Source organism: Equus quagga, chromosome 10 (assembly GCF_021613505.1).
Source record: "Equus quagga isolate Etosha38 chromosome 10, UCLA_HA_Equagga_1.0, whole genome shotgun sequence".
NCBI classification, from domain to species: Eukaryota; Metazoa; Chordata; class Mammalia; order Perissodactyla; family Equidae; genus Equus; species Equus quagga.
Window position 1 is genome coordinate 108,039,119 of NC_060276.1, and position 24,802 is coordinate 108,063,920.

At 49.3% G+C, this 24,802-nt stretch overlaps 1 protein-coding gene across 1 annotated transcript in view; it reads left to right on the forward strand.

Moving 5' to 3' along the window:
• Positions 1-24,802, forward strand: part of MAP3K15 (mitogen-activated protein kinase kinase kinase 15) — a 131,983-nt gene that overhangs the window by 105,222 nt on the left and 1,959 nt on the right. Inside the window, exons 16-26 of the mRNA XM_046673390.1 lie at positions 1,592-1,719; positions 3,475-3,605; positions 3,840-3,945; positions 11,998-12,155; positions 16,720-16,903; positions 17,703-17,865; positions 18,302-18,476; positions 19,280-19,465; positions 20,103-20,208; positions 21,125-21,350; positions 23,898-24,010. Coding sequence (XP_046529346.1) covers positions 1,592-1,719; positions 3,475-3,605; positions 3,840-3,945; positions 11,998-12,155; positions 16,720-16,903; positions 17,703-17,865; positions 18,302-18,476; positions 19,280-19,465; positions 20,103-20,208; positions 21,125-21,350; positions 23,898-24,010 — 1,676 coding nt within the window. The remainder of the gene's footprint in view (positions 1-1,591; positions 1,720-3,474; positions 3,606-3,839; positions 3,946-11,997; positions 12,156-16,719; positions 16,904-17,702; positions 17,866-18,301; positions 18,477-19,279; positions 19,466-20,102; positions 20,209-21,124; positions 21,351-23,897; positions 24,011-24,802) is intronic.

Genomic DNA, 24,802 nt, shown 5'->3' on the forward strand with positions numbered 1-24,802 from the left:
GGCAGAAGAAAGAGCTCCATGCTCCCCAGGTGTGGTCAGACCATAGCTGCAGTGTTACCTTCAGTGCTGGACACTGACGGACACGTGCAAACCTCCCTCCATCCAGGTGGTCAATGACTTATCAGGGTTGGGTTGCAAGTCATGTCTAGCAGCTGTAAGACCCTTCATCATTCCTTCATTCACTCACTCATTAGTTTGCTCATCCGTTCATTTTTAGTGGGATTGTGTGTTATGATATTTGAATTATAAGACAGGGCCTGAAACGAACTCATCCAACTTCTTCCTAGGCTAAGGAAGATTAAATGGCTTCTCCAAGGACATGAGGAAACAAGACTAGGAGCCAGTTTCTTGAGTTCCTCGTCCAGTATTGTGTCTCTTATTCTCATGATGGATAAGGTGTAACAGTTGTTTTTGGGGGGGAAATTGCTATGTCCCACCTCCTTCAATTGGTTGCAATAGTTGTTTCAGCTTTTCATCACTGATAGTCATTCCTGGGATTTTAGAGCTAGAAGGGACCTTCGAGACTGTATTGTTTTGTTCCCTAAATTTACAGGCTGAATTTAGGATATTGGGCACCTTCTCTCTGCCAGATTCTGGGCTGGCACTGAGGACTGAAAGGTGACTAGGATACTCTCCTTATCCCAGAGTGCTCCCGGTTTGGTAGGGAATGCAGATACCTTGCCTGGGAGTCAAAATGACAAGTGCCATGATAGAGGAGTACAGAGAGTGTTTGTAAAACATAGGAGAGGAGTGAATTACTTTTCTGGGGGGAGTTGTGGCAAGTTTGAGAAAATAAACCATCTTTGAGCTGGCCTTTGAGGAAGTTCATCTGGCAGAAAAGGAGGCCAAAGCATTCTATGCTAAGAGAAGAACAGAGTTGTTAAAGCCCAGAGTGTATTCAGGAACAACAAATTGTCTATTGTGACTTGAATGTAGGATGTGGGGCGGGGGTGCTCTTGTGCTGAGGCAAAAATTTAAAAGATGTGGTCTGACCTGAGTTTGAAGGCCCTTGATGCTATGTTAAGCAATCTGGTCTTTATGTGGACTTTATGAAGGGAAGTGATATGATGAGGTGTGTGTTTTAGGAAGAAGGAATATGGTGGCCGGGGGAGGATAGACTAAAGAGGCCAGAGGCTGGGAGGTCCATTAGGTGGCTGTTGCTGTAGTCTGGAGTGAGACAGTGCAATGAGATTAGAAGGCAGCTGAGGACAGAACCTTCTAGAACACCACCGTTCCTGGGAGGCAGAGGAAGAGGGGCTGTTGAGAGATGCAAAGGATGATTGGAGAATTCAAGTCCTAACCTTAGCGATAGTAACAATAGCAGTCATTCACTGAGTACCTACCACACACCAGGCACTCCACTGAGTGCCTAAGAAACATGACACACTTTGGCCCCCAGCAGCCCTGCATGGCTGGTATTATCATCTCCTATTTTACAGATGAGAAGTTGAGTAGTCTCATGGGAGCCAAGGGAGAGAAGGTTTTCAGAAAGGAGGGATGGCCAGCAGCAGGGCGGGGACTGGCGAGGTGCAGGGCCGACCCCAAGCCCCTGGGATTTGGCAGGTGACACTGGCTCTGTCTTTCCTCCTAGGTACTCTCAGCCTCTGCATGAGGAGATAGCCCTTCACAAGTACCTCAAGCACCGCAATATCGTTCAGTACCTTGGCTCTGTTTCCGAGGATGGCTACATTAAGATCTTTATGGAGCAGGTGCCTGGGGGTGAGTAGTCACTGGTCTTCCGGTCTCACACGCTGAAAATCACTCACAAAAATCTAATGTGAACATCATTATCCTTCCTGCCAGTTACAAGATGACAGACCTTTTAGATGTGGGAGAGCATTTGTTTCTCAGAGGAGTTGGAGACAAACTTGCCAATGTCACATAAACAGTCTATTTCTGCCTTGTTAATTCAATCATCAAATATTCATCGAGGATCTACTGAGTGCCAGCCGCTGGGCTGAGCGCTGGAGACAGAGACATGAATAAAGCATAGTCTCCAGCCTTGAGGCCTTCACAGTCTAGGAGATTAAAGACGGTTTGGAGAAGAGAGGACAGAGGTTTTTTTAAGTGACATTTCAAAATAGCACGTTGACAGTGAAATCAAACACCAGTGCTTTATCCACAAAATCCTCAAATGCAGGCAGTATTGTGCGGGGGTAGAACTTCCTCGGAGCTGGAGCCAGACTGTCTAGTGTGAATTAGTCCCTCCATCTGCAAGCTGTGTGAGCTTAGGCAAATTCTTTACCTCTCTGTGCCCTCAGTTTTCTGATTGAATAAATGAATTGTAAAATTGGAGTAATAATAATTACTATAATAATTGGAGTAGTAATTAATAATTATTGGAGTAATAATGACCCTATCTTAGTGGGTTTTGGGATGGATTAAATGAGATAATGTATGTAAAGCTCTTAAAACAGTACCTGGCAGAGAACAAGAACTCTGTAAGTGCTCATTTAAAAGATAATAATAAGAAGAATGATAATTATGATCTGAATACAAATGTAAAAACTTCAGTTAGAAATCTGTATTCATTCATTCATTCAACCAACAGTTAGTTATTAAGAGCCGAACTGTATATATTAAGAGCCAGGCAATGGGCTAGATTTTGAGGGTTACACTACAATAAATATAGTTTCTTCTTCCCTCAAGTTGCTCATAGTCTAGCGGAACATACTGTTCATTGCTGTTCACGTGAATCGATATTCCAGGAGTGAGGACAACAGAATTGACAACAGAATTGGAGATAGATGTGCGTCTCCGTCTACAGGGACACTGAGGCCTAGCAAGGTCTGCGCCTATGACACTGGCTGATGCCCGAGGGCCTGCATGACGACCTCTGAAACGGGTGGTCAGCGTGCAGTGAAGAGAGGTTTTGTTTTGGCCCCAGGGTTCAATGTTTAATAGTCTAATTGGAGGAGGGGATTGTTAAGATGGTCCTGCCCCTGTGACCTGGCATTGGGGCCTTCTCACAATGAGGATGGAGAGACCCAATCTCTTCAAATCCTAGTCCCTGTTACCCTGAAGGGCCCCTCACTCTGTTCCTGTCCACCCCTTATGTCAGGGCGAGGTATAAAACGTGGCTTTGACCCAGGCCAAATGACTGAGACGCTTGTGCAGGATCCTCAGCGTTGGGCCAGCCCTCCCAAGTTCAGAGAGCATCGTGCTCTCCTCCTGACTTTGTGTACCCGAAGGTGGCCCCGCTGAATTTCAGGGTCACAAGGGGTTCCTGTTCACCCTCCCCCTCGGCTCAGGCCGATGTGGTGATTCGCCTCCAGTCCTTCTCTGGCTGCGCTGCTTGCACGGCTGGGAAACAGACAACAGAGAGGGAGGAATCGCAGTGGGTTTAGCGCAGCTACAGTGATGCTGGCGCGAGTGCTTCCACTAGGTTAGCACCATCACTTCATTTTATTTCCCCGAGCTTTTACAATGGACTCTTCGTCACCCTGACGAGTTTTCTGCTGTGTCCATTTCCAGGAAGCCTTTCTGCTCTTTTGCGATCAAAATGGGGGCCGATGAAGGAGCCCTCCATCAAGTTTTACACCAAGCAGATCCTAGAAGGCCTTAAGTATCTCCATGAAAACCAGATTGTGCACAGAGACATCAAGGTACTTGCTTGTCTGAGCCCACGAGGCTTCATTTGTGCATCTCAGACCCTGTGAGCTGCTGGCGGTGTCTGCAGGTTGACCGGCTCACAGACGGGAAAGGATTGAGCATGGCAGTCCCCAGAGTGCAGTCTAGTCTTCCTAGAGACTTGTGACCATTTCTTAAGATCCAAAGCTGTTTCGTGTTAGTTTGTTTAAGTCTGTCTTTAAGCATTTGACGTTCTTCCTTTTCTACAGGGTGATAATGTCCTGGTGAATACCTATAGCGGAGTGGTGAAAATCTCCGATTTTGGAACCTCTAAGCGTCTTGCAGGAGTGAATCCATGTACGGAGACTTTTGCTGGTAAGCAAGAGGGAGCTTGGTGTGGGCGGCTCTCTTGGAGCCAGGCTTGCTGGGCAGGCTGCAGTCCTTCGAGAGTTACTTATGAGCACCTCAGTGCAGTGTGAGCAATTGATCATTGAAGTGGACGGTGTATTGTCCCCAACTTCAAATTGTTTGAACTCTGCCATGATGATGCACTGAGCCAGCTACTTGCGGCAAGGTTGCCTTACTTTCTTCTTTGTCTTCAAAGGTCGGGTGGGTGTAGTGCTCTGCTTGAGGTTTGCTGAGGGTTTCTAAGCAATCAGCAAAATGGCAACCTCTCTGTGAAGTTAATGCACATTTTTTAGAATCGTGGGTAATTCCTCAGACAACTTTTTAGGACATTTGATTGGTCTATCATAAAAATAGTCTGTTAGTTTAGTGAATCCTGGTATCCTGTGCTTTGGCATGATTGTGTTTCCAAGGGAGGCTAATTCTTCTGGCAGTATGGTATTCTAAGTGGGTTTGAGGAATTGGCTTTTCTTTTCCATGTGTCAGTAATGGAATCATTTAAGTGTTGAGAGGGACTGAACTCAGAGAGTGGTATAAAATTGCCAGCTAGCTTTCCACTTACAAGACCAATGAGTAGAATGATGCTCAAAAGCTACCTATAGTTTTTTGACGTTCCTGCTTAAAAGCAGCTATAGTAAAAACTTTGATCCTTGGAAAGAAGTCGTGATTTTGAATAAGTAAAGGTTTATGGTCCCCTAAGGGGTAATAAAAGGATCACACAGATTTTGCTTGATGGAATTATGGAACAGCGCTTATAGTATTATAGCTCTGACATAAGCTGTAAAAGACAGATGACTGTGCTCTCTCCCTCTAGCACCAAGCTCTGGAGGGGCCAGTTTGGGTGAATAAAATCTCAGCACTGAAAGACTTGTCTTCAACAAGAGACTTGTTGTATGTTGGCCACTGGACGCCCACAGTGGAGCCATGTTCCCTGTCTCAAGGGGGAACTTTTATGCATCAGAAATGACTTCTCAGTTGTAATACCAAGGGAGGTACAATACCCCTTTCCCTCAAAATGGGAAAATATTACACCAGGGACAATCTCCCAAAGAAAGAGTGTACTGAATTTTCATTCATTGTTTTCTGATATAAATATACATATATCAACATGTATAGCTGAGTGTGTGTATGTACGTATGTGTGTCTGGCACATCTTTTTAATACCCTAATTGAAAATGACTTATATTCTCCTCTTTGGAAGCCACCAATTAGCTTGGCAATATGTAGCAAGAGGGACTCTGATATGACAAGAAGTTATTTCAAGACATAAAACCCCCAACAATTTATCTCATAATTAGCATCCCCAAGGAGAAAAAAAAATTCACAAAGAAAACACATGTATAATTCATGTTCGCATATCACATTTTCCCCAGTAATTGGCTTGAGGAGGCATGAATTTTGCATTGCAAAATAACGCAGGGGTGTTTGGGGGATAATAAAGAAGGGGTCTCATTTTGGGTAGGAAATTCCCCTGCATACAATTGCTCTTTGCAAGACAGAGCAGTTCTGTAAAGAAACCTCAGCTGGTGGTGCGAAAGTCCTAGTGGTGGGTGCGGGTGGGTGCGGCTGAACTCAGTGGGGCTTTTCCACGCAGATGACCCGGAGGCCGTCGGAGCCTGGAAGGAGAATCAAAGGCTTCGGGCAACTTCTTGGCCTGAAGCCCTGGCCCCCTGTGTTCCTCCGAAGGGTTTTCACCATAGGTGTAAACCGACTGGAACAAGAGGAAGGGCCGTGATGGCCGGGGTCAGCCTCCTTTGCTTTTGTTTTTTTAACAGCTTTATTGAGGTATAACTTACGTATCACAAAACACACCCATTTGAAGTGCACAGTTCAATGGTTTCTGGTTAGATTTTCCGAGTCGTGCAGCCATTGCCACAATCATTTCCATCACCCCAAAAAGGTCCCTGTGCCACTTTGCAGTCAGTCCCCGTGCCCACCCCGGCCCCAGGTGACCACTCATCTGCTCTCTGTCTGTATGGATTTGCCTGCTCCACAGATTTCAGACAAACGGCATGACACGCTATGTGGCCCTTTGCATCTACCTTCTTTCACTTCACATCATCTTTTCGAGGGCACATATCGGGCTTCATTCCTTTTCTGGCTGAATAGTATTCCCTTGTATGTATAGACCACATTTTGTTTACCCATCTGCCAGTTAATGGTCATTTGTATTGTTTCCACTTTTGGGCTGTTGTGAACGATACTGCTGTGGACATTCGCATACAAGCCTTTGTGTGGATAGAGGTTTCCCTCTTGGGTAGATACCCAGGAGTGGAAGTCTGGACAGGAACCCTGTTCTGGTCTATGGCTGTAAACATTCTTGGTTCAAATTCTGGCTCAACCACTTGCTAGCTGTGTGACCTTGGGCATATTACTTAACCTCTCTGTGTCTCTGTTTCTACATAAGTAAGACAGAGACGCTCATAATCCCTACTTCGTAGAGTTGTCATGAGGATTCACTGAGTTGATACTGATGAACTGCTTTGACCAGTACCTGGCTCATAGCAAGTGCAGCTGAAGTATTTTTTAATTAAAGAAATGCTCATTTGCACTTAGAAGTCACAGGTTCTTAGAGCTGGCAGGAGCCTTGGAGAGAATTGAGTTTGTGTGCATAACTAACGTGTTGAACCTGTCCAACTCAAAGGGTGTAATCATGAAAGCCACTTTATTTTTGTCTTGCACTGCCCTTTCCAGCCTGCCCAGAGCAGTAGTCCTTTCTCGTGACTTTTCCAGCCACCCTTAGATAACAAGTGGAAATCATAGTTGGCACTTTGAGAAGCAAGCGCAGTCTGAACGCAGTCATTGCATTCAGTCAAGGGTTCCGGCTGGTTACTCGGCAGCACTCTGCTCCTCCGTGGAAGGGCACACTTCTCTCCCCGTTCCTGCTGGCCCAGGGGCAGGCAGCGCAGGAGTTGGGGGTCGGCCTTCTCCCTCGCCCACCTCCTGCCCTACTCACCAGCTGCCGGAAGGAAAGGAGAGGGGCATGGGAAGTTGTCACTTGGCTAGCACTGTTCTAAGCTGGCTTTGTGGGCTCTGGGTCTGGCTGATGGTTCCTGTCAACTCTTTCCTGCCGAGACCCTCTGAATATAACTCCCACGTCCTGCGCAGGGGCCTGGCCTTTAGCTGAATGTCCCTGCCCACTCCTCACATTGCATCCACTCCTCCAACTTTTTCTCCTGAGGGATCCAGGTCCTGGAAGATTGTCTTTGGGCAGGAGTCTTTTTAAAAAGACCCTAAAGCAGTATTTCTACAATGGGTCCCGCATCTGGTGTCTGGGGTTCGTGCATCTTTGACCCGCTGTTGAGAGGGTGTGATGATATCCCCAGACCCTATGGTCCCCCACTCTGCTGCTGTAAGCTGCTTTTACTCCCATGGGACCCAGTCCTCTATGCAGTGTACCTGCAGGGGACACATAGATATGGAGCTCTGAGTGGGCCCAGTGAGGAGCCCTCAAAGGCTTTGGGTTAGGAGGAAGTGGTGTCTCCCCTCACCAGGCCCATCCCTTGGTCTGGGCAACTGGGGTGGCCCCCAGAGGCGTAGAAGACCGCACCTTACTTCTCTTTTTCTCAGCTTTGTCAATATGAAATTTTGAAACTTTGGGCTCTAACGTGATCTCGAGGGGCCCATGGAAGATGCTGACATGTGTGGCCTCCTTTCAAGTGTGATTGTGCTGAGGGAGGGTAGACCCCTCAGCGCAGCTCTCTCTAAAGACATCGCTTTCTAGCCCCACCCCCTGTCTCTACTCTCTCAACCCTTTAACCCCTTGATCTGGGTGGGAGGCCCCTACAAGTTGTGCACCCAGTTGTCTGAGCCCCCCTTAGGAGTGTGCACCTGTGGGTCCGCTCTCGCCCCTTGCCTTGGTATCTGGATCATATCTTGGGACCTCAGTCAAAACTTCTAAATTATTGTCCTCTGCTGTGGGTTTTCTTTGCTGGTAATTTGAAAATCCTGCTTGGGCAATTGTCCAGGAGCCCCCAGTGGATTTCATGTCCCAGGGAGGCTGAGGCAGTGCCTGCAGGTCTCCTGGTCACCTTATCTGCACTCTGCACCAGTGGAGGTACCTAGAACTGTGGCTGGCTGGCTGATCAAGTGACCAGTGTGATGGGCACACCGTGGAGGAAATGCAGTTTAGGGAGGATCTGGAACCCTTAAGAGAGCTAGATTTAAGGCAAGCAAACTTTCCAGGATTTCTGCATTATTCAGATGCCCCCTCCCCATGGCATCTTCACTTGGTTTTCTTGACAGAAGCCAGCCTTTGGTACAGCTGATGCACACCCACAACATGCACACCACCTGGGACAGTCCCTTGACTATTTGAAATAATTGCGTGGATCCATCTCCTCTGTTGGCTGTTCCCTGTAAGTGGATGGTTTCCTCCGAATACGGTCGTAAATAAAATGGAGCACCCGGTTTTCCATTATTGCTCTACGCCTTCCAGTCATATGGAAACAAGTCACATTATGGCTTTGGAAAGCCTTGCATCAGCTGCTCTCATTCAGGTGGCTTTTTCTTCAATTGTGCTTCTCCTGGATTCATTACATAGATCAGCGATGCCTTGGTGTGTAGCTCCAAATTTGGAGACAGAAGACCTGGGTTCTAGCTTGAGCAAATGCCCAGCTTCTCTGAGCCTCAGTTTCCTCATGTGTGCAATGGGAATAATGGTAGATAGTGCCTCCTCTGCCCGCCCTTACAGAGTTGTTAGAGTCAGATGGACACACTACATGGAGACACTTTGTAAGCCATTGAGTGCTAATTGGAAGTCATATGTGGCCAACAGCCTCCGAGATGGCCCCCAGTGATCCCCACTTCCTGGTATTCACAGCCTCCTGTAATCCCCTCCCCTTGAATGCTGGCTGGACTTAGTGACTCACTTCTAACGAATAGATTAAGGCAGAGTGGTGGTGTGTGACATGGAGGCTAGGTCAGAAAAGGCAGTGTGGCCTCCCTCTTGCTCACTTTCTTTGGATTGTTCACTCTGGGAGAAGCCATGGAGGATCCTACATGGTGAGAAACTGAAACCTCTTCCTAATGCCCACATGAGCTTGGCAGTGGGTCCTCCAGCCCCAGCCTAGCTTTCAGATGACTGCAGCTCCAGTCGACACCTCAGCTGCAGCCTGATGAGAGACTCTGGGCCAGATCCACCCAGCCCAGCTGTTCCTGGATTCTGACCCTTAGCAACTGGGTGAGATCATAACTGTTGTTTTAAGCTGCTAACGTTTGCGGTAATTTCTTACATAGCAATAAATAACTAATATAGATGTCACTGAGTCCCTCCCTTTAGACAGGGGGGTGTTCACTATGGTTCCTTATAAAGAAAATCTCCAAGCCGAGCCTTAGGCAGACTTATCCTCCAGTTGTGAACAGTTGTACTGAGGTGGACAGTTATTCGACCAGGGTCATTAAGCCATTGCAGTTTGGTTTAGTACTGTTTTCTACTGTTGCATAACTTTGCAACAGTTTATCCCCTTGTTCTTTTAAGAATGAGCTTTTAGTGATGGTGTTCAACGGATCCAGGCAGGAAAATTGAAATCACCCCAGTTATTTTTACAGAGAGAATTTACTAGAAAGAACTGGTTCCTGGGACTGAGTTATCAGCAAGCAGCCTACAACCCTGGGGCTGGGGCAGCACAGGGAAGGGTGGGATTTGAACCTTTCGGGAGGGGATGCCATGCCACTGGGCTGGGGCAGGTAACTCTGGGTGGGCAAGATGAAGCGGGTTCTAGAAGTATGGGGGGGGTGGACAAAAAAAACGAGGAACTGGAGCTGACCTCTGCTACTGGACCAACTAAGGGTCCAAAGTGAAGCTTGCTCAGAGCAACAGTAAGCAAACTGGGAGGAGAAGTAACCTCTCCTTCCTCTTTCCTTCCAGGCGTGCGCTCGCTTGCTTGCACGCTCGCTCTCTCACTCTCCGTGCGCCCCCCCCCCCCCCCCCCCCCCCCCCCCCGCCCCGTAACAGGGAGCAGCAGACAAAGCAGAAATATGGTTTTGCAGAGTCCCAGACCCAGTGTCACAGCAGAGCTGAGGGATAATAGCTTAATAAACAGCACTGTGTCATCTTTCCTTAATTAATGAATTATAGATTAGTTAGAAGGTACGTTCCCTGCCAAGGCCTCTCCTTCTGTTATTCACAGCAGTAGGGGCCTGGAGGGGATATTGTGTCACTGTAAGTTCCCTTCCTGGGGCTCTGGGATTTCCTAACAAAGCAACAAGTGCTGTGAGCCTCCATCTTGCCTAACCCTGCAGCCAACTGAACACTTTCCCACCAGGCTTTCAGATCAGGAGACCAAAGCCATCATTTCTGCTCCACTGATCTGTTGTGCCTACTGATCCAACTCAATTTATATTTAACATGAAGTTAGTCAGAATTAAATAAAATTCAAAAGATTTTTAATTAAAATTCATTTCTTCAGTCTCAGCAGCCACATTTCAAGGCCTCAACAGTCATATGTGGCTAGTGGCTACCGTATTGAACTGCACAGAATGGAACATTTCCATTATTGCAGAACATTCTATTGGTTAAAGCTGTCCTAAAGCCTTTCAAATGCTCGTAGGAAGGAAAAATGGTAATAAGACATTGGATCTTCAAGAGGAGGATGTAGTAGGTAGCTTCTTGAAACTATTTTTTAACCAATGAGCCCTTTGTTTCATTGCTCAAGACTCAGGAAACTCGCTTTGGTTGTGTGATCTTGAGACGAGCACTTGAATTTCTCTGGGCATCAGTGTTCTCTGCTCATGCCTTGCCGATGTCATCTCTGAGTTCGTTGTTTATTATAAACCTCTTTGCCAGCACATAGCACCTGCTGTTGTTGCTTCCACATTTCCCCTTTCTTCAGGCTTAGTTTCAAAGAAAACCAAAGATTTTACTCCCAGAGCCCTTGATAGCCCTCCCTGCCTAGCTCTCCAAGAATCCTTCCACAAGCTCTTCTCCTCCCAGTGCTATAGCTGATCACCACCTTCCCTGTGGCGACCTCTGGTGGTTCGTGACCCAGAGGAGAAAGCCCAAAGCCAGAGCCTCTGGAACACACAGTTTGCCGTTTGGGCTGCGCCCTGGCCACTGCTTCCTTAATTATTCTTAATTCCCTGCCCTGTGTCAAACATCACTTGTGGTTCCCTAAACTCACCCTGTGCTTCACACCTATAGGCTTTTGCTCAAGCTCTTCGCCTGTCTGGATGTCCTCCCATCCCTTTGTCCACCTCTTCAACCGTGGAGGTAGGAGTCTAGTTCACTGGCAGTCCCATATAGTGACTGAGTATGGTGGGGGTACTAGAACCAATGTGAGACTCTTCCAGTGGGCAACTTTGGGTCAGGGGCTCCCCAGTGGCCTGGCTCAAGCTGTCTCAGAGCTGCTCCGCCGTCTGAGACTCTTCCTACCCAATTCTTCCTTCCTCCCCTTGTTTCCCAGGTGTCAGACCTGCATTGCAGTCTGACAGCTCTCCCTGCACATCCAGCTCCCTCCCCCTTTATGCTTCATACACCCTCCAATAATCTTTCGTATGTCTAATCCTGTCTTGGAATTTACTTCCCAGAGACCCAAATTGACCCAGCTATAGCTTTCCCTGACTTGAACCAGGCAGAAGCAAGCACTTCTCCATCCATGTTCTCGGAGCCCTTTGTGTACACCTCTGACATAGCCCTTGCTACGTTTTACCATTGCTGCTGCCACCACCATCATCAGTATGTCCATCTCCTCCACTAGGCAGCTCCGAAAGCTCAGGCACTGTGTTTCTTGCATTCTGGTTTCCCTGGATCTGATGTATGCTAATATGCGGTGACTGAATTGAATTGGGCCCATTTATCCTTCAAGGGGCTGAGCAATCCTCTCTCAACACGACTAAGCATTAAAGGAAGGCATGTTGCATGTCTCTGGTCAAAGAAAAGATGCAACCATATCGTTTATGTGTGAAACCAGGCTCCATCTTGTCATTAACGAGAGCATTAAAGTTCACGTTTGTTTACTAATGTTCCACTTAGATTTTAAGCAATATGGTGCCCACAATCTTTGTTTTATTTTTTTCCAATAGGCACTCTGCAGTACATGGCGCCTGAGATTATTGATCAAGGACCTCGCGGATATGGTGCCCCAGCTGATATCTGGTCCCTGGGCTGTACCATCATTGAGATGGCCACCAGCAGGCCTCCGTTCCATGAGCTCGGTGAACCGCAGGCAGCAATGTTCAAAGTAAGACATGTTTGGTGATTTAGGTTGCTGGTGTTGGGGAAATATAAGTAAAAACAAAATCTCCTCCCAATCCAGAAATCTCTCCACAAAGGTGGAAGAAAAAGAAAATAGTTTTATTATCGAATAAGCATTAAATCAGAATGTGATATGTGTCATAGGCAATCTGCTAAGAGGTTGCAAAGACAGAAAGAACTCTCATCCTTTTATCAAGCCAAGCACTACAACCCTTTCCATCCATGTTCTCAAGAGAAACGCTAACTAGTCCTCAGGTGCGTGGACTGGACAGCACCTTTGGTCACAATAGTTCATCCACCGTTCACCTGGGCGACCATTTGCATTGGCCAGTTGGCTTTACCCAAAAGAAAAATAAACTTCTCAAAGCTTTAAGGCAGGAGGAAGTTTTGGAACGAGGCACCACTGAACTTAGGCCCCTACCTTCCTGCAGAAACTGGGACATAGTGGCCGGTCCTCGCTTCCTTGATGCCATTTCAAAGAGATGGCCCCCAGGTCCTTGAGAAAGAGTTCCTGGCTAGAGGCTTATTTCGCTTTTGCACAGATTTACATACATCTCAAAGAGACAAAGAACTTATAATTACATGTTTTCCAAAGTAAATGCTCTAAGAAAAGAGCAGCTGTCTCTTTCCTCATTTTCAACAGGGAACCTCTTTATTTTGAATCTGTGTCTGCCCTTCCCCTGGGTAAGGCTCGAAGGCCGTGGGGGGCTGTGTCTTTGGAGGGCAGGTCTCTGACTGGGTTTGGAGAGGTAGGACTTTGGATATCAGATAAGATTGCCTTTGTCAATCTGAAAACCCTCACCGCTGGGCATGCCCCCTTGGGAAGGAATATGCTTGCTCATGACCTCATGGGAAGCTGATGCCAGGACAGCCCTGGGGGTCCCAAGGTCAGGTCTGTGGCCTGGGGCTCCGTGTACGCTTGGAAAAGTTTAAGAGGGGCTGTAGCCCTGAGTCCATTACCAGCACTGACCTTCCATGGAGCGTTTTTGTTCACCCCAAGGCTAAGAAGGGAGAGAGTGGGGTCGCAAAAGGCTAAGTGGCCACTGCTTATGGACAATGAGGTCACAGTGCATCAAAGCAGCCTGAGGGAATATGATTCCAGAGGCCTTTCTTGCTGCTTCTCTGCTAGACAGGCGGCCTCTCAGGCTGTCTGCCCTGCAGCCTTGCTGCCTGCATCTTTGTCAGGCCCTCCAGCTCAGCCTCTTCGGCAGAAAGGACTCAAAGGCATGAGTGCGGGTTTCTGCCTGTGAGCTGCATGCAGCCTGCTGAGTGGGCTCTCAGTGCTCTGTGCTGGGGGTGCCTTGGCTGCTCTCTCCAGCTTGGCCTCTGCAGAAGGTTCTCAGAGCTTCCCACCCTCCCAGCAGCTGTCAGGCAGCTCCAAAGCCAAGACCTCAAGTCGACAAGTGTCTCCTGGCACCTGCAATCCCAACAAGACCCTGAACACCAGGCCTGGAGGACAGCAACGACCTTCCCCCGCCCTCCAACATCTATCCGTGATGGGGCCGACTGGGGCCGCTGACGATCTTTCCTGAGCTCAGGCACAGCCTCGGAATCAATACGAGCTGATGCTGAGAAGAACACCAGGGCCCACCTGAGAGCCATGGCTCTCTACTTTCTGATCGGCTGCCAGCTTCCTGCACCGCTCAGGAAAGCTGTCTGGAGGCTGTGACTTTCTCAGCTCATCCACAGGGCCCCAGCGACTCCCCCCTCCCTTCCTTCGTTTCTGGTTAGCTAATTAGCTATACAGATTCTTTGCAAATATATTGAGCTTTGCGGATGGCATGTAAAATCCATTTTTATTGCGAACTAGAAAGCTATTATTAAATAATGTCCCCTGTGTTCTCTTTGCAAAGACTGTAGAAATTATTTCTGGGATCTCTAGAATCCTTCAGAAAAATTTTAAGAAATTTCTGGGCAGTGTCTGAAACAAAAGGAACTGTTTTTCCTCCAAAGGGACTGTTACGGGTTTGTGTCCCCTAAAAAAAGATGTCTTGAAGTCCTAACCCCTAGTACCTCAGAACGGGATGTTATTTGGAAATAGGGTCTTTACAGAGCTAATCAAGTTAAGATGGGATCGGTAGGGTGGGCCTAATCCGGTATGGCTGGTGTCCTTATAAAAAGGGGAAATTTGGACACAGAGACAGACACAGAGAGCAGACAACGTGAAGAGACACAAGGAGAATGCCGTGTACAGGCAGAAATTGGAGCGATGCATCTACAAACTGCCAAAGACTGACGGCAACCATGAGAAGCTAGGGAGAGGCACGGGAAGACTCCCCTCCGGCTCACAGAGGGAGCACGGCCCTGCTGCCACCTTGATTTTGGGCTTCCTGCCTCCACAACTGTGAGAATATGATTTCTGGTGTTTTAAGCCACGCAGTTTGTGGTACTTTGTTACAGCAGCCCTGGGAAACTAATACAGGGACCATTTGAGTAACAGCAAAGCACCCTTATAAGTAATGTACTTGCAGGGTGCCGGGGTACCAGGGGAGAAGCCACCCTTTGAGTTCTTGTCCTGAATTTTTGTCTCGGGCTCCCCTAGTGCCCTTACCTCCCCACCCTCAGGTGAGGGGTGCCACCTGCAAGGTGCCCAGCGTTTCAGATCTTGGGGCTTGGATTCTGTCCAGCTTTTAGTGTTCTCAAAATCCCAAACTCATATTTTATTAAAGATTTTTTTTTATTTTTTCCTTTTTCTCCCCAAAGCCCCCCAGCACATAGTTGTATATTCTTCGTTGTGGGTCCTTCCAGTTGTAGCATGTGGGACGCTGCCTCAGCGTGGTTTGATGAGTAGTGCCATGTCCGTGCCCAGGATTCGAACCAACGAAACACTGGGCCGCCTGCAGCGGAGCGCACAGACTTAACCACTCGGCCACGGGGCCAGCCCCCCAAACTCGTATTTTAAAGTTTTATTTTATTGTGGTAAGGACGCTTAGCGAGATCTGCCCTCTTAACAAATTTTTAAGTGCACAGTGTAGTATTGCTGGCTCCAGGCAGTGTTGTACAGCAGGTCTCTCAAACGTACTCATCTTGTTTCACTGAAACCTTATGCCTGTTGAGTAGTTACCCCCCAACCCTCCCTCCCCTCAATCCAAAGCTCTCAAGCTGTCGTCCTGCCCACGAGGAGCAGCATCAGGAATGGTAAGCACAGCCCGGGTCAAAGGACTTCGGGGTGCGAAGTGGGAAGGCTTGCGGTTTGCTCCCTGCAGCACCCAGATCTTGCTCGGCGGGTAAGGAAGGCCACGCCAGCCCCCAGGGTTGCCGAGGAGCTAGGAGTGGGGCGGATCTGGAAGACAGATGGCTTCCACCCCTGGTTTATTAGGTGGGCTTGGGAAAGACACAGGGAAGACTGCGGACTTTAAGATGACGACTCTGAAGGCGAGTAGAGAGCCATCTCCATGGGAACAGTTAGGCAGGAGGCGGTCTGCAGGATGGATGAGGAGGACTTGTGGAAGCATTGCCATGTCACAGATGTGACAACTCAGCCCCACCTCCTGCTCCCCTATAGGTCACAGGGACAGAGAGCCTTTAGCAGGACAGTGATGAGCTGGAGCAGAAATTGTAGCAGGAGCCCGCACGGGAAAGGGCAGTGCCCCCTTCCTCAGCCAGTTTTACCCCACGGGGATGAGGGCATGGGCCACAAGGGACCAGCCTCCAGGTGTGGTCTGCATGGCATTTACAGCTGGGCGGCGGGGGATTTGGGCTGTGACTGCACAGAGACTGAGAGATGTATGTAGCATCTTTTGGGGACCCTGTGTATCAACGAACAGGCCGCAGATGCCTTTCAACACCCTCAGAGCATCCTGCTGCATAACAAACCACCCCGACACGTGAGAGACTTAGAGCAAGCGCTTTTCTCTCAATTCTGTGGGAAGAAGACCGTTGGCTTTTCTGGTGGTCTTGCCCGGGCTCACTTGTGTCACTGCGTCCAAGTGGCGTCTTGGCTGAGGCAGCATGCTCATGGAGGGCTTCTCCCATGTGGCCCTTCATCCTTGGCATCCTCCCTGCATGGTGGTCTCAGGGCTCCCAAGAGTGCTAGAGCAGAAGCGGAAGGCCTCTTTTTTTTTTTTTCTTTAAGATTGGCACCTGGGTTAACAACTGTTGCCAATCTTTTTTTTTTTCCTGCTTTATCTCCCCAAACTCCCCCAGTACACAGTTGCATATCTTAGTTGCAGGTCTTTCTAGTTGTGGGATGTGGGACGCCGCCTCAACGTGGCCTGACGAGCGGTGCCATGTCCGCACCCAGGATCTGAACCCTGGGCTGCCGCAGCGGAGCCCGCAAACTTAACCAGTCGGCCACTGAGCCGGCCCCTGTGGGAGGCCTCTTAAGGCATATGCTCTGAAACACTTCTCCCACAATCTGTTGGGCAAAGCAAGGTCCCAAGAGGCCAGCCAGGGGCGTGGACAGAGGTGCGAGTCATGGAGGCTGCTGTTCCAGTCCATCGCCAGCCCCTCCTAGGGTGGCAGGTGTAGGAGCTCTGTAGTGAAGGCATGCACACCTGGATTTGCCTGAGGCCTCACTGTCACATCTGTTGCCTCTCCCTCAAATGCAGGTGGGGATGTTTAAGATCCACCCTGAGATTCCAGAAGCCCTTTCAGCTGAAGCCAGAGCCTTCATTTTATCCTGTTTTGAGCCTGACCCCCACAAACGTGTCACTGCCACTGACCTGCTCAAAGAGGGTTTCTTACGGCAGGTGCACAAGGGCAAGAAGAACCGAATTGCTTTCAAGCCATCAGGTGAGGCCTACCTGGAGAGCTGGGGCCGTGCCCTGGGCCCCGGGCTTCTCTGTTGCTCAGATAGAGTGCCGGTGCCCACACGGCGCCCATTTTTGTGACCAGTGGCAGGGATTGGTGCAGCAAGTGTGGGGGTTGTCAAAACTCAACCAGTGACTGTCTCTTGATTTCCTGACAGAGGCACAGGAAGCCTCATGGGTGACTGTGATGCTCCCACTCCTTGTTAAAGTCTTTCCTTTGGGATTGTGCCAAGGAGGGAGGCGAGAGGTGCCCTGGCTGGGGTTTTGTGTCTTCCCCACATGCAGGGCCTGGTACTTCATTTTTGGAGCCTGGCCTGTCCCCCTGTGCTGCTCCTGACCTTGATTAAAGGGCATGTCAGAGGAATTAGCCTGTGGCGGCTGTCCAGCAGGCCACTGAAACCAAAGGACCCTTTCTAGGGCAGTAAGTCTTAACCAGCAAGGACATGAGAGTGGCCTCAGAAGAGGAAGCCATTAGTTCTCTTTTCCCTGCCGTGCGTGGGGTCCGAAGGCGGGCCAGAGCTGCTCAGCATCTTGCTCCCAGAGTGTGACTAGTTGCATCAGCATGTTGTGCGGGCTGGTTAGAAATGCAGAGTCACAGGCCCACCCCAGATCTGCTGAAGCAGAAGCTACATTTCACCGCCATCCCTGGGTGTTCGTAGAGCAGCATGGGCTTAGCAAGCCCCTGTGCGGGTCACCTGGCCTGAGGGGTTGGCAAGCCTCAGCTTCCTCCCCCGCAACATCCTCCCTCTCTGAACCTACCCTGCCTGTCTGCCCCCACACAGAGGGTGCCCGGGGTGCTACCCTGGCCCTGCCCATGTTGGGGGAGCCCGTGGGCAGCAGCAGCAGCAGTGAGCATGGCTCTGTCTCTCCCGACTCCGACGCCCAGTCCGACACGTTCTTCGAGAAAGGCCGGGCGGCCAAGCACCAGCTCAGCCACCTGCTCAGGTACAGCCCACCTCGTTCACCCACTGTGGGCCTTCGAGGGGCACTTATGTCCCCAGGGAGCAAAATACCTCCCAGGTCAAAACCAGCTGGCCGTGCAGGTCTTTTGCTTCCTTTCTGCATGGTCAGTAGGGCAACCAGGCAGCCAGCAGTCCGAGGGAGGGGCGCAGTGTGTTCACTTGCTGTCCTGGCCCCCTCCCTCCCTTCCCCATCTCCCACCCTCTTCCCTTCTTCCTCTTTTCCCTCCCTCTCTCAGCACTGGTGCTGTCGGGGTTAGAAGAAATGCCGCACCTCTCTTCCATCTGCCCACCTCCTGCAATTGCACCTTCTTGAGGTGGCGACTGCAGAGGATTCACCTCTGAACCCCTCTCCCACGGTGTCCTAGCGTGGAGACTTTACTCCAGGACGCACAGGGATTGTCCGTGTGTTTGTCCACCAGTGTTCCGGATGAGAGCTCGGTCTTGGAAGACCGGAGCGCAGCCTCGTCCCCAGAGGACAGGGACCCGGGTCTCTTCCTGCTGCGCAAGGACAGCGAGCGCCGCGCCATCCTGTACAGAATCCTCTGGGAGGAGCAGAACCAGGTGGCCTCCAACCTGCTGGAGTGTGTGGCCCAGGTACACGTGGGGCGGGGGGAGGCAGAGGACCCTTGCTAATCGCCCCCCGGCCCGCGTCCAGGTCCCGGAACAGGTCCAAACGGGGACCAAGGTTCCTGCTACCTTGGAACATTTGCACAATTCCAATAATCACCATAAGTATTTCCCAACGTCCTTCCCTCCTCCAACAAAACAAAAGAAAATACAAAGAAAAAAAAGCTCCCCTGAAACCAATTTGCGGAGCACTGCGGCGAATCCAGGCACTGATGGGGCGATGCTGCCCCCTGGAGGAAAACAAGCCAAATGGCAGCAGAAAGCCCGGGGCTCCTAGCCTTTGCCCTCTTCTCTCATTATCCCCATTTCGAGCCCCGGAGCTGAGCTGTAGGACACACTACAGTTGCCTCAGAAGCTGGGAAAACAGCTACTTTAGGGAGAAAGGCTATGGATGAAAATATTTGACTTTTAACTTATTTTGGATGGGGAAAGGTCCTTTGAGGAAGAGGCCACTGCCCCACTATGAACCATGCCTTCTGACAAGGCCCGGTTCAAGGCAGGCCTTCAAGGGGTTACAGGGAGGCAGAACCATTCCTAGAGGGGCTTAGTTGTGTGTGTGCGGGCCAGGGAGGAGAGGGGGCCGTCTAACCCGCTAACAGGAAAGATGGAGGGGATTCTGGGGACAGAGACCCCTTGTCACCCAGGGAGTCCACAGTTCCATCAGCAAATGGATCGATGGACAATCTGGTAAATACAGTTTCCTCACAATACTCCTTGAATTTTGCTTTCCTCTCACTTAATGAAAGTGATTTTTTTTTTTTGGTGGTCAGGGTTCTGAAGAGTTGCATCTCTCAGTCGGCCACATCAAGCAAATAATTGGGATCCTGAGGGACTTCATCCGCTCCCCAGAGCACAGGGTGATGGCATCCACTATATCAAAACTAAAGGTGGATCTGGACTTTGACAGCTCGTCCATCAATCAGATTCACCTGGCACTGTTTGGATTTCAGGATGCTGTAAGTATTTCATCTGGCCCTATAGAACATGCCAGAAGGTAGGAGGCCCACTGAAGTGGCACATAGTCAAGACCATGGAGCTCGATTACCATCTTCTCCCATAGTTCCCATCTCTTCTTACCTGTTTACAACTGAATCCCGAGTTTCAGCAGTTTTCTAAACACTGAATATGCAAGTAGAGGTGAACAGGCCAACTGTATTTGGCCACAAAGAACAGAAGTATAGGATTTGGGAACAAGAGATATCTGCTAGCTGAAGAGGCATGAGGTTTAAGCTTATGTGTCTGCCCAAACAGAAGTGAACCGCTCCAGGCCCAAGACCATGTCTGGTTCATCTTTGTGTTCCTGGCCCCCAACACAGAGCCTGAGGTTTCATAGGTGCTCAATAAATGCTCGTGGCATAAACAATGAAGAGGCCCGGTGAGGTGGGTCCAATCACTGCACCCGTCCCCTAGACCCCAGCATGACTTAAGGGCAGCTTGGAGAAAGACTCAGTCAGAAGAAACTTAAGTTGGGTTGGAATCCAGGGCAGCCTGGTTAAAACTTCGTCTCAGAGTAGAAACAAATTAGAATTGGTAAGAACTTGTATTTCATAAAAGTACAACGGACCAGAAATCTGTATTTTTTGTGATTTGTAGGTAAATAAAATTTTGAGAAACCATTTAATTAGGCCCCACTGGATGTTTGCCATGGACAACATCATCCGTCGAGCGGTGCAGGCCGCAGTCACCATTCTCATGCCAGGTGAGTGCCCTTTTTGGTCAAGGTCATGGAAGAGATCAGAAACGTCCTCTGCACTCAGTGGTTGCTTTCTCTTTTCCACCTTGGCTATAAACTTCCCTGCAATTAAGTAATGTGTCACACACCCCTTCTGGGGCTAGGATTCTGTGATGCTAAGTTCTCTCTGAGCTGTCTTTGCGCGCCCCTGGGCATAACCGAGGAGACTGCCCGTAGACCAAAGTCATGATCTGAACAGGGAGCGCCGAGCCGGAGGGCCGGGATCCTACAGTGCATGCTCTTGTGTGCTCAGGAACATCTGCTGGTGGGTTGATGATTTAACGGCTCGGTCTCCTGTCTCAGAATCATCACGTGGCAGCTATAGAAATCTTTGGTTTTTGTTGACTCTATTTTTGAAATGTTAGAGTAGCTTAATACCCAAGTTGATTCTCCTTCTGTGGCGATTTCTTCCTATGGAGGGAGGCTTTGCAACGCTTCCGTTGACAGTGCCACTTCCTCTTTACTTTGCTCCCTCCCCGTCCATCTGCCTGCTCCCCTGAATGCGCGGGCCCAGGCTCAGCTTCCTTCCGGGAGAGGCTTGTTACACCCCAGGACCTCATTACTCCCCACTCCAAGCAGCCAACTTTCAGTAGTAAGAGAACACAGGCCTGGGTGGAAGCCTAGTTGTACCTTTTTAAAACTGGCTTTGGCTAACTACCTTAACATCTTTAAGCCCCCGTTTCCTCATCTGTAAACTGGGGCGATCATCTCTTCACTATAGAGCGCTGAGGGAAATAGTCCCTCCATTTGTAGACAGCAGTCCCGAGGGACCGTTGCGTTGGCTGGGCCAGCCTTGGAGCAGCCTCGTTGGCTGGCACAGGACATCAGCTACACCAAGCCCTGGCCTTGTTGAACCATGATCCTTTCTTCTGTGATTTCGCAGAGCTCCGAGCACACTTTGAGCCTGCCTCAGAGACTGAAGGGGTGGATAAGGACACGGACGAGGTGGAAGAGGACTATCCCCCAACAGACCCGCCCGCAAGCGAGGCGCAGATAGCATACGGAGGGAGCAGACCCGCTTCGGTGGTTGTCCAGGAGGCCCAGCCCCAGCAGCTCCACCAGCAGCATCTGAGCCTCCAGCTGGGCAAGCTCAGGCAGGAGACCAACAGGTGAGCAGGGGTGGGACAACGACCTGGACCAGCAAAGCAATCGGTTTAGTTGCTGAGCGCCTCACTCAGGTCTCAGAAAAGCATCTTCACCACCAAGGAGCTGGGTAAGGGACTACTATCAGCTTCAACCGGGGGACTAGAAGAATGCCTCCCTCTCTCTAATATTAGGAGTCAGAGAGGTATGGTGCCTGGCCATAGGCCACACAGAAACCAGCCATACTAAAGGCAGCAGCATCTCGGAGTTCTTTCTCTGCGTCTCTTCACCAAGATGGGGGCCCTGGCATGGTGTGTGGGTCCAGCAGGCTGAGCAGTGGATGTCTGCAGCCTGCCCCTGCAGTAGCTGAGCTGTGGGGCTCGTTAGCACTTTGTCCATGGACATGTATCCCATAACCCTGACCCCAAGGAAGTTTGCCCTCTCCTCTTTGAACCTCCTTGTGATTTGTCACAATCACAGGCAGGCATTTGTGGACTGCCTTCCCAGCCAGGAGGCACTGACACTGCAGTCAGAGTCCCCCAAGAGGGCTGGTCTGTTTTGTTCCCTTCCTGGCCCATAGTAGGCGCTCAAAACATATTTGGTAAATGAATAAAATGATTCCCATTTGTTCTGGGGAATCCCATTATCAATGGGCTTATAAAAGATATAACCCACAGCTTTAGTAAACTAGTTGGTACTGGTTCCAAATGATGCCTTGCTGCCATATGGTCATGGGTAATGCAGATTAATACTTAACAAAGGGAGATAAGGTGCCAGGTGGACGTACTTTGAATGAAAAGTTGTATACACCCCTGGGGATCTGTGAAGTTTAGTCTTAGGCAGATCTAATCATTTCTTTTTAGAAAGACCTGGAGTCTTAACTAACCAGTAGTGGTCGCAAAATTTTTAAAGTTTTAAAAATCTGACAAATGTGAAAGTTGATAGTAATACTTAGCATTTCCTTAAAATGTTTTTCTGGTAAGGTTGGTAATCACCAAATTCATAAAATGTTATATCTGGGTTCAAAGGTTATCCCTCTCCACTGTTGATAGTCATTCTGTTATCTTCCAACCTCAGTAGAACTAGTAATTAAATGGCAGCCAGCACCAGCTGCAAATGGCTGACAAACATGCAGTTCCTACCTGGCGCGCCTGTCCTTGTGGTGTGGAGATGCCTTAGCTGTGGTTGGGCAGAGCCAAAGAAGGATGGTACCTACCGCCCAGAGTGATGCTGACTGGGGTAACTTCTGTCCCGCTCAGTGCCAGTCCCAAGAGCCCTTTCCGAAGAACTCAGTTGGAGCCAGTTTGAGTCGGTCCTCTGGTGTGGGTGAGCACACACGAGTGCCATAGTTGGAGTGGGTAGAATCATCTTCACTGGTGTGAAAAGACTTGTTGATGAAGGCAGGCAGAGGGAGGGTGAGAAGGATTTGCATATTGAGCACCAGTCTTCTTTGCTGTCCCACTGGGGGCAGAAGTGTCCACCTCTCCCCGTCCCATCTTGCCACCAGATTACCCACGGAGTGCCTGTGTTCTCTTACTTGCTGCCCTGTTCTGCGATATCCGTGTACACATTGTTGCAGGGTGATTTCTGAGGGCAACTTCAACAATCAACTTCAGTAATGTAAATACAGCTCAGTTGCATATTCTCTAGTTCACCAGCGTGAATCATTGAAATTAATTAAAAAGAACATGCAGTTAGAAACAAAGGAATCCCATGTACTAGGTACATGAGCAAAGAAAAATGCTAGAAAAGGCTCCAGTCTGCCAGCCCCTTCCCCTCGTGCATGTGTGCACCCTGAGGTGGCACCCGGAGGCGAGGGGACTCCGATGTTTGAGGCTTGGCTGTGCCCAGTCGTGTCTTGTCCTGGGGAGGGCCATGGACAAGACTGGGAGTCAGGAGACTGCCCTGATGGGAAGAGCCCAGCCTGTGTGACTCTAAGCAAATTACTTAACTTCTCTGTGCCTCAGTTATCTCAGCTATAAAACTAGGACTGAAAAAATGGTGCTTACTTCCTCAAAGTGCTGTAAGGTTTACATGCCTCAATTCCTGTGAGGCATTTAGCACAGTCCTGGGTTCTGTAAATGTTCGCAGTCATATTCCTCCCACCTTCAGAGCAGTGCACCTTTCTCGCCATCCTTCCTCTCCCCCAGCTGTTCCATCAGGAGCAGGGCTTCAGGACTCCTTGGCTTAGTCCCGTGAGGAGGAAAGAGCCTGACCACTAGTCTCAGCAATTTGATCAGACTTAAGGAACAAGCTGAAATTATCAGAGCATCCTTCTGGCTGAGTCACTGATCACCATCAGGTTGGCTTTATGGTTGGTGATCTGTTTTGAGACAATATACCCATGCCCTGAGGACTGGTCTGTTTTCAAGGGGAAGCACCACCAGGAAGGTGCCCACGTGCAGCCTACAACCTGATCGCCAAACTCGGGAGGAACAACACTGTTGCTTCCCTCACTAGACTGTCCATAGGGATTGTGCTGTTTTTTCAACCTCTAATGTTCGACAAATGTTTGAGTTGAATTGAATGGTGTTAGGCTCTCTCTACACGATGGCTTTTTTTTTTTTAACCAGACTTTTGGAACACCTAGTTCAAAAAGAGAGAGAGTACCAGAACCTTCTACGGCAAACACTAGAACAGAAAACTCAAGAATTGTATCACCTTCAGTTACAATTCAAATCTAACGGTGAGTCATTTTCCACTTGCTCTGACTTAAATGTGTGTGAGAGCATTTAAAATCCGGCTAGGGGCCCAGCCCTGTGGCCAGGTGGTTAAGTTCGCATGCTCTGCTTCAGCAGCCCAGGGTTTCGCTGGTTTGGATCCTGGGCGCGGACCTGGCACCACTCATCAAGCCATGCTGAGGTGGCGTGCCACACAGCTACAGCCAGGGGGACCTACAACTATAATGTACAACTATATACTGGGGGGCTTTGGGGAGAAAAAGGAAAAAAAATCTGGGTAATGTTCTCTCAGCCTTGACACAGTTGAGGTTATTCTCTTTTAAACCAGGAAGTACTCTGGTATCTGGACTACTAATCGTTAATAAAAAGGAACTACTGGTACATTCAACACAGAAGAATCGCAAATGCATTATGCTAAGTGAAAGATTCAAAAGGCTACATACATATAGAATACCTACACGAGACCAAACTATGGAGACAAAACCCAAATCGGAATGGGGAGGGGATTGATTGTAACGGGCCACAAGAACTTTTTGGGGTGATGGAAATTTCGGTATCTTGACTGTAGCGGTGGGTTCCTTGACTGTGCTTGTCAAAGTTCCTAGCACTGCATACCTAAAAAGGCTGGTCTAACTGCATAAATTATACCTCAGTAAACCTGCCTTATTCCTTTTGTGCCATTTACAAAAGGGCTACAGCTGCCTCTTGGAATGCAGAATGGATAAGCTCTGACACAAAAATCTCACCACTAAAGCCTATTTCATCATTTTGATTTCCAATGCAGTCAGGGATGTGAT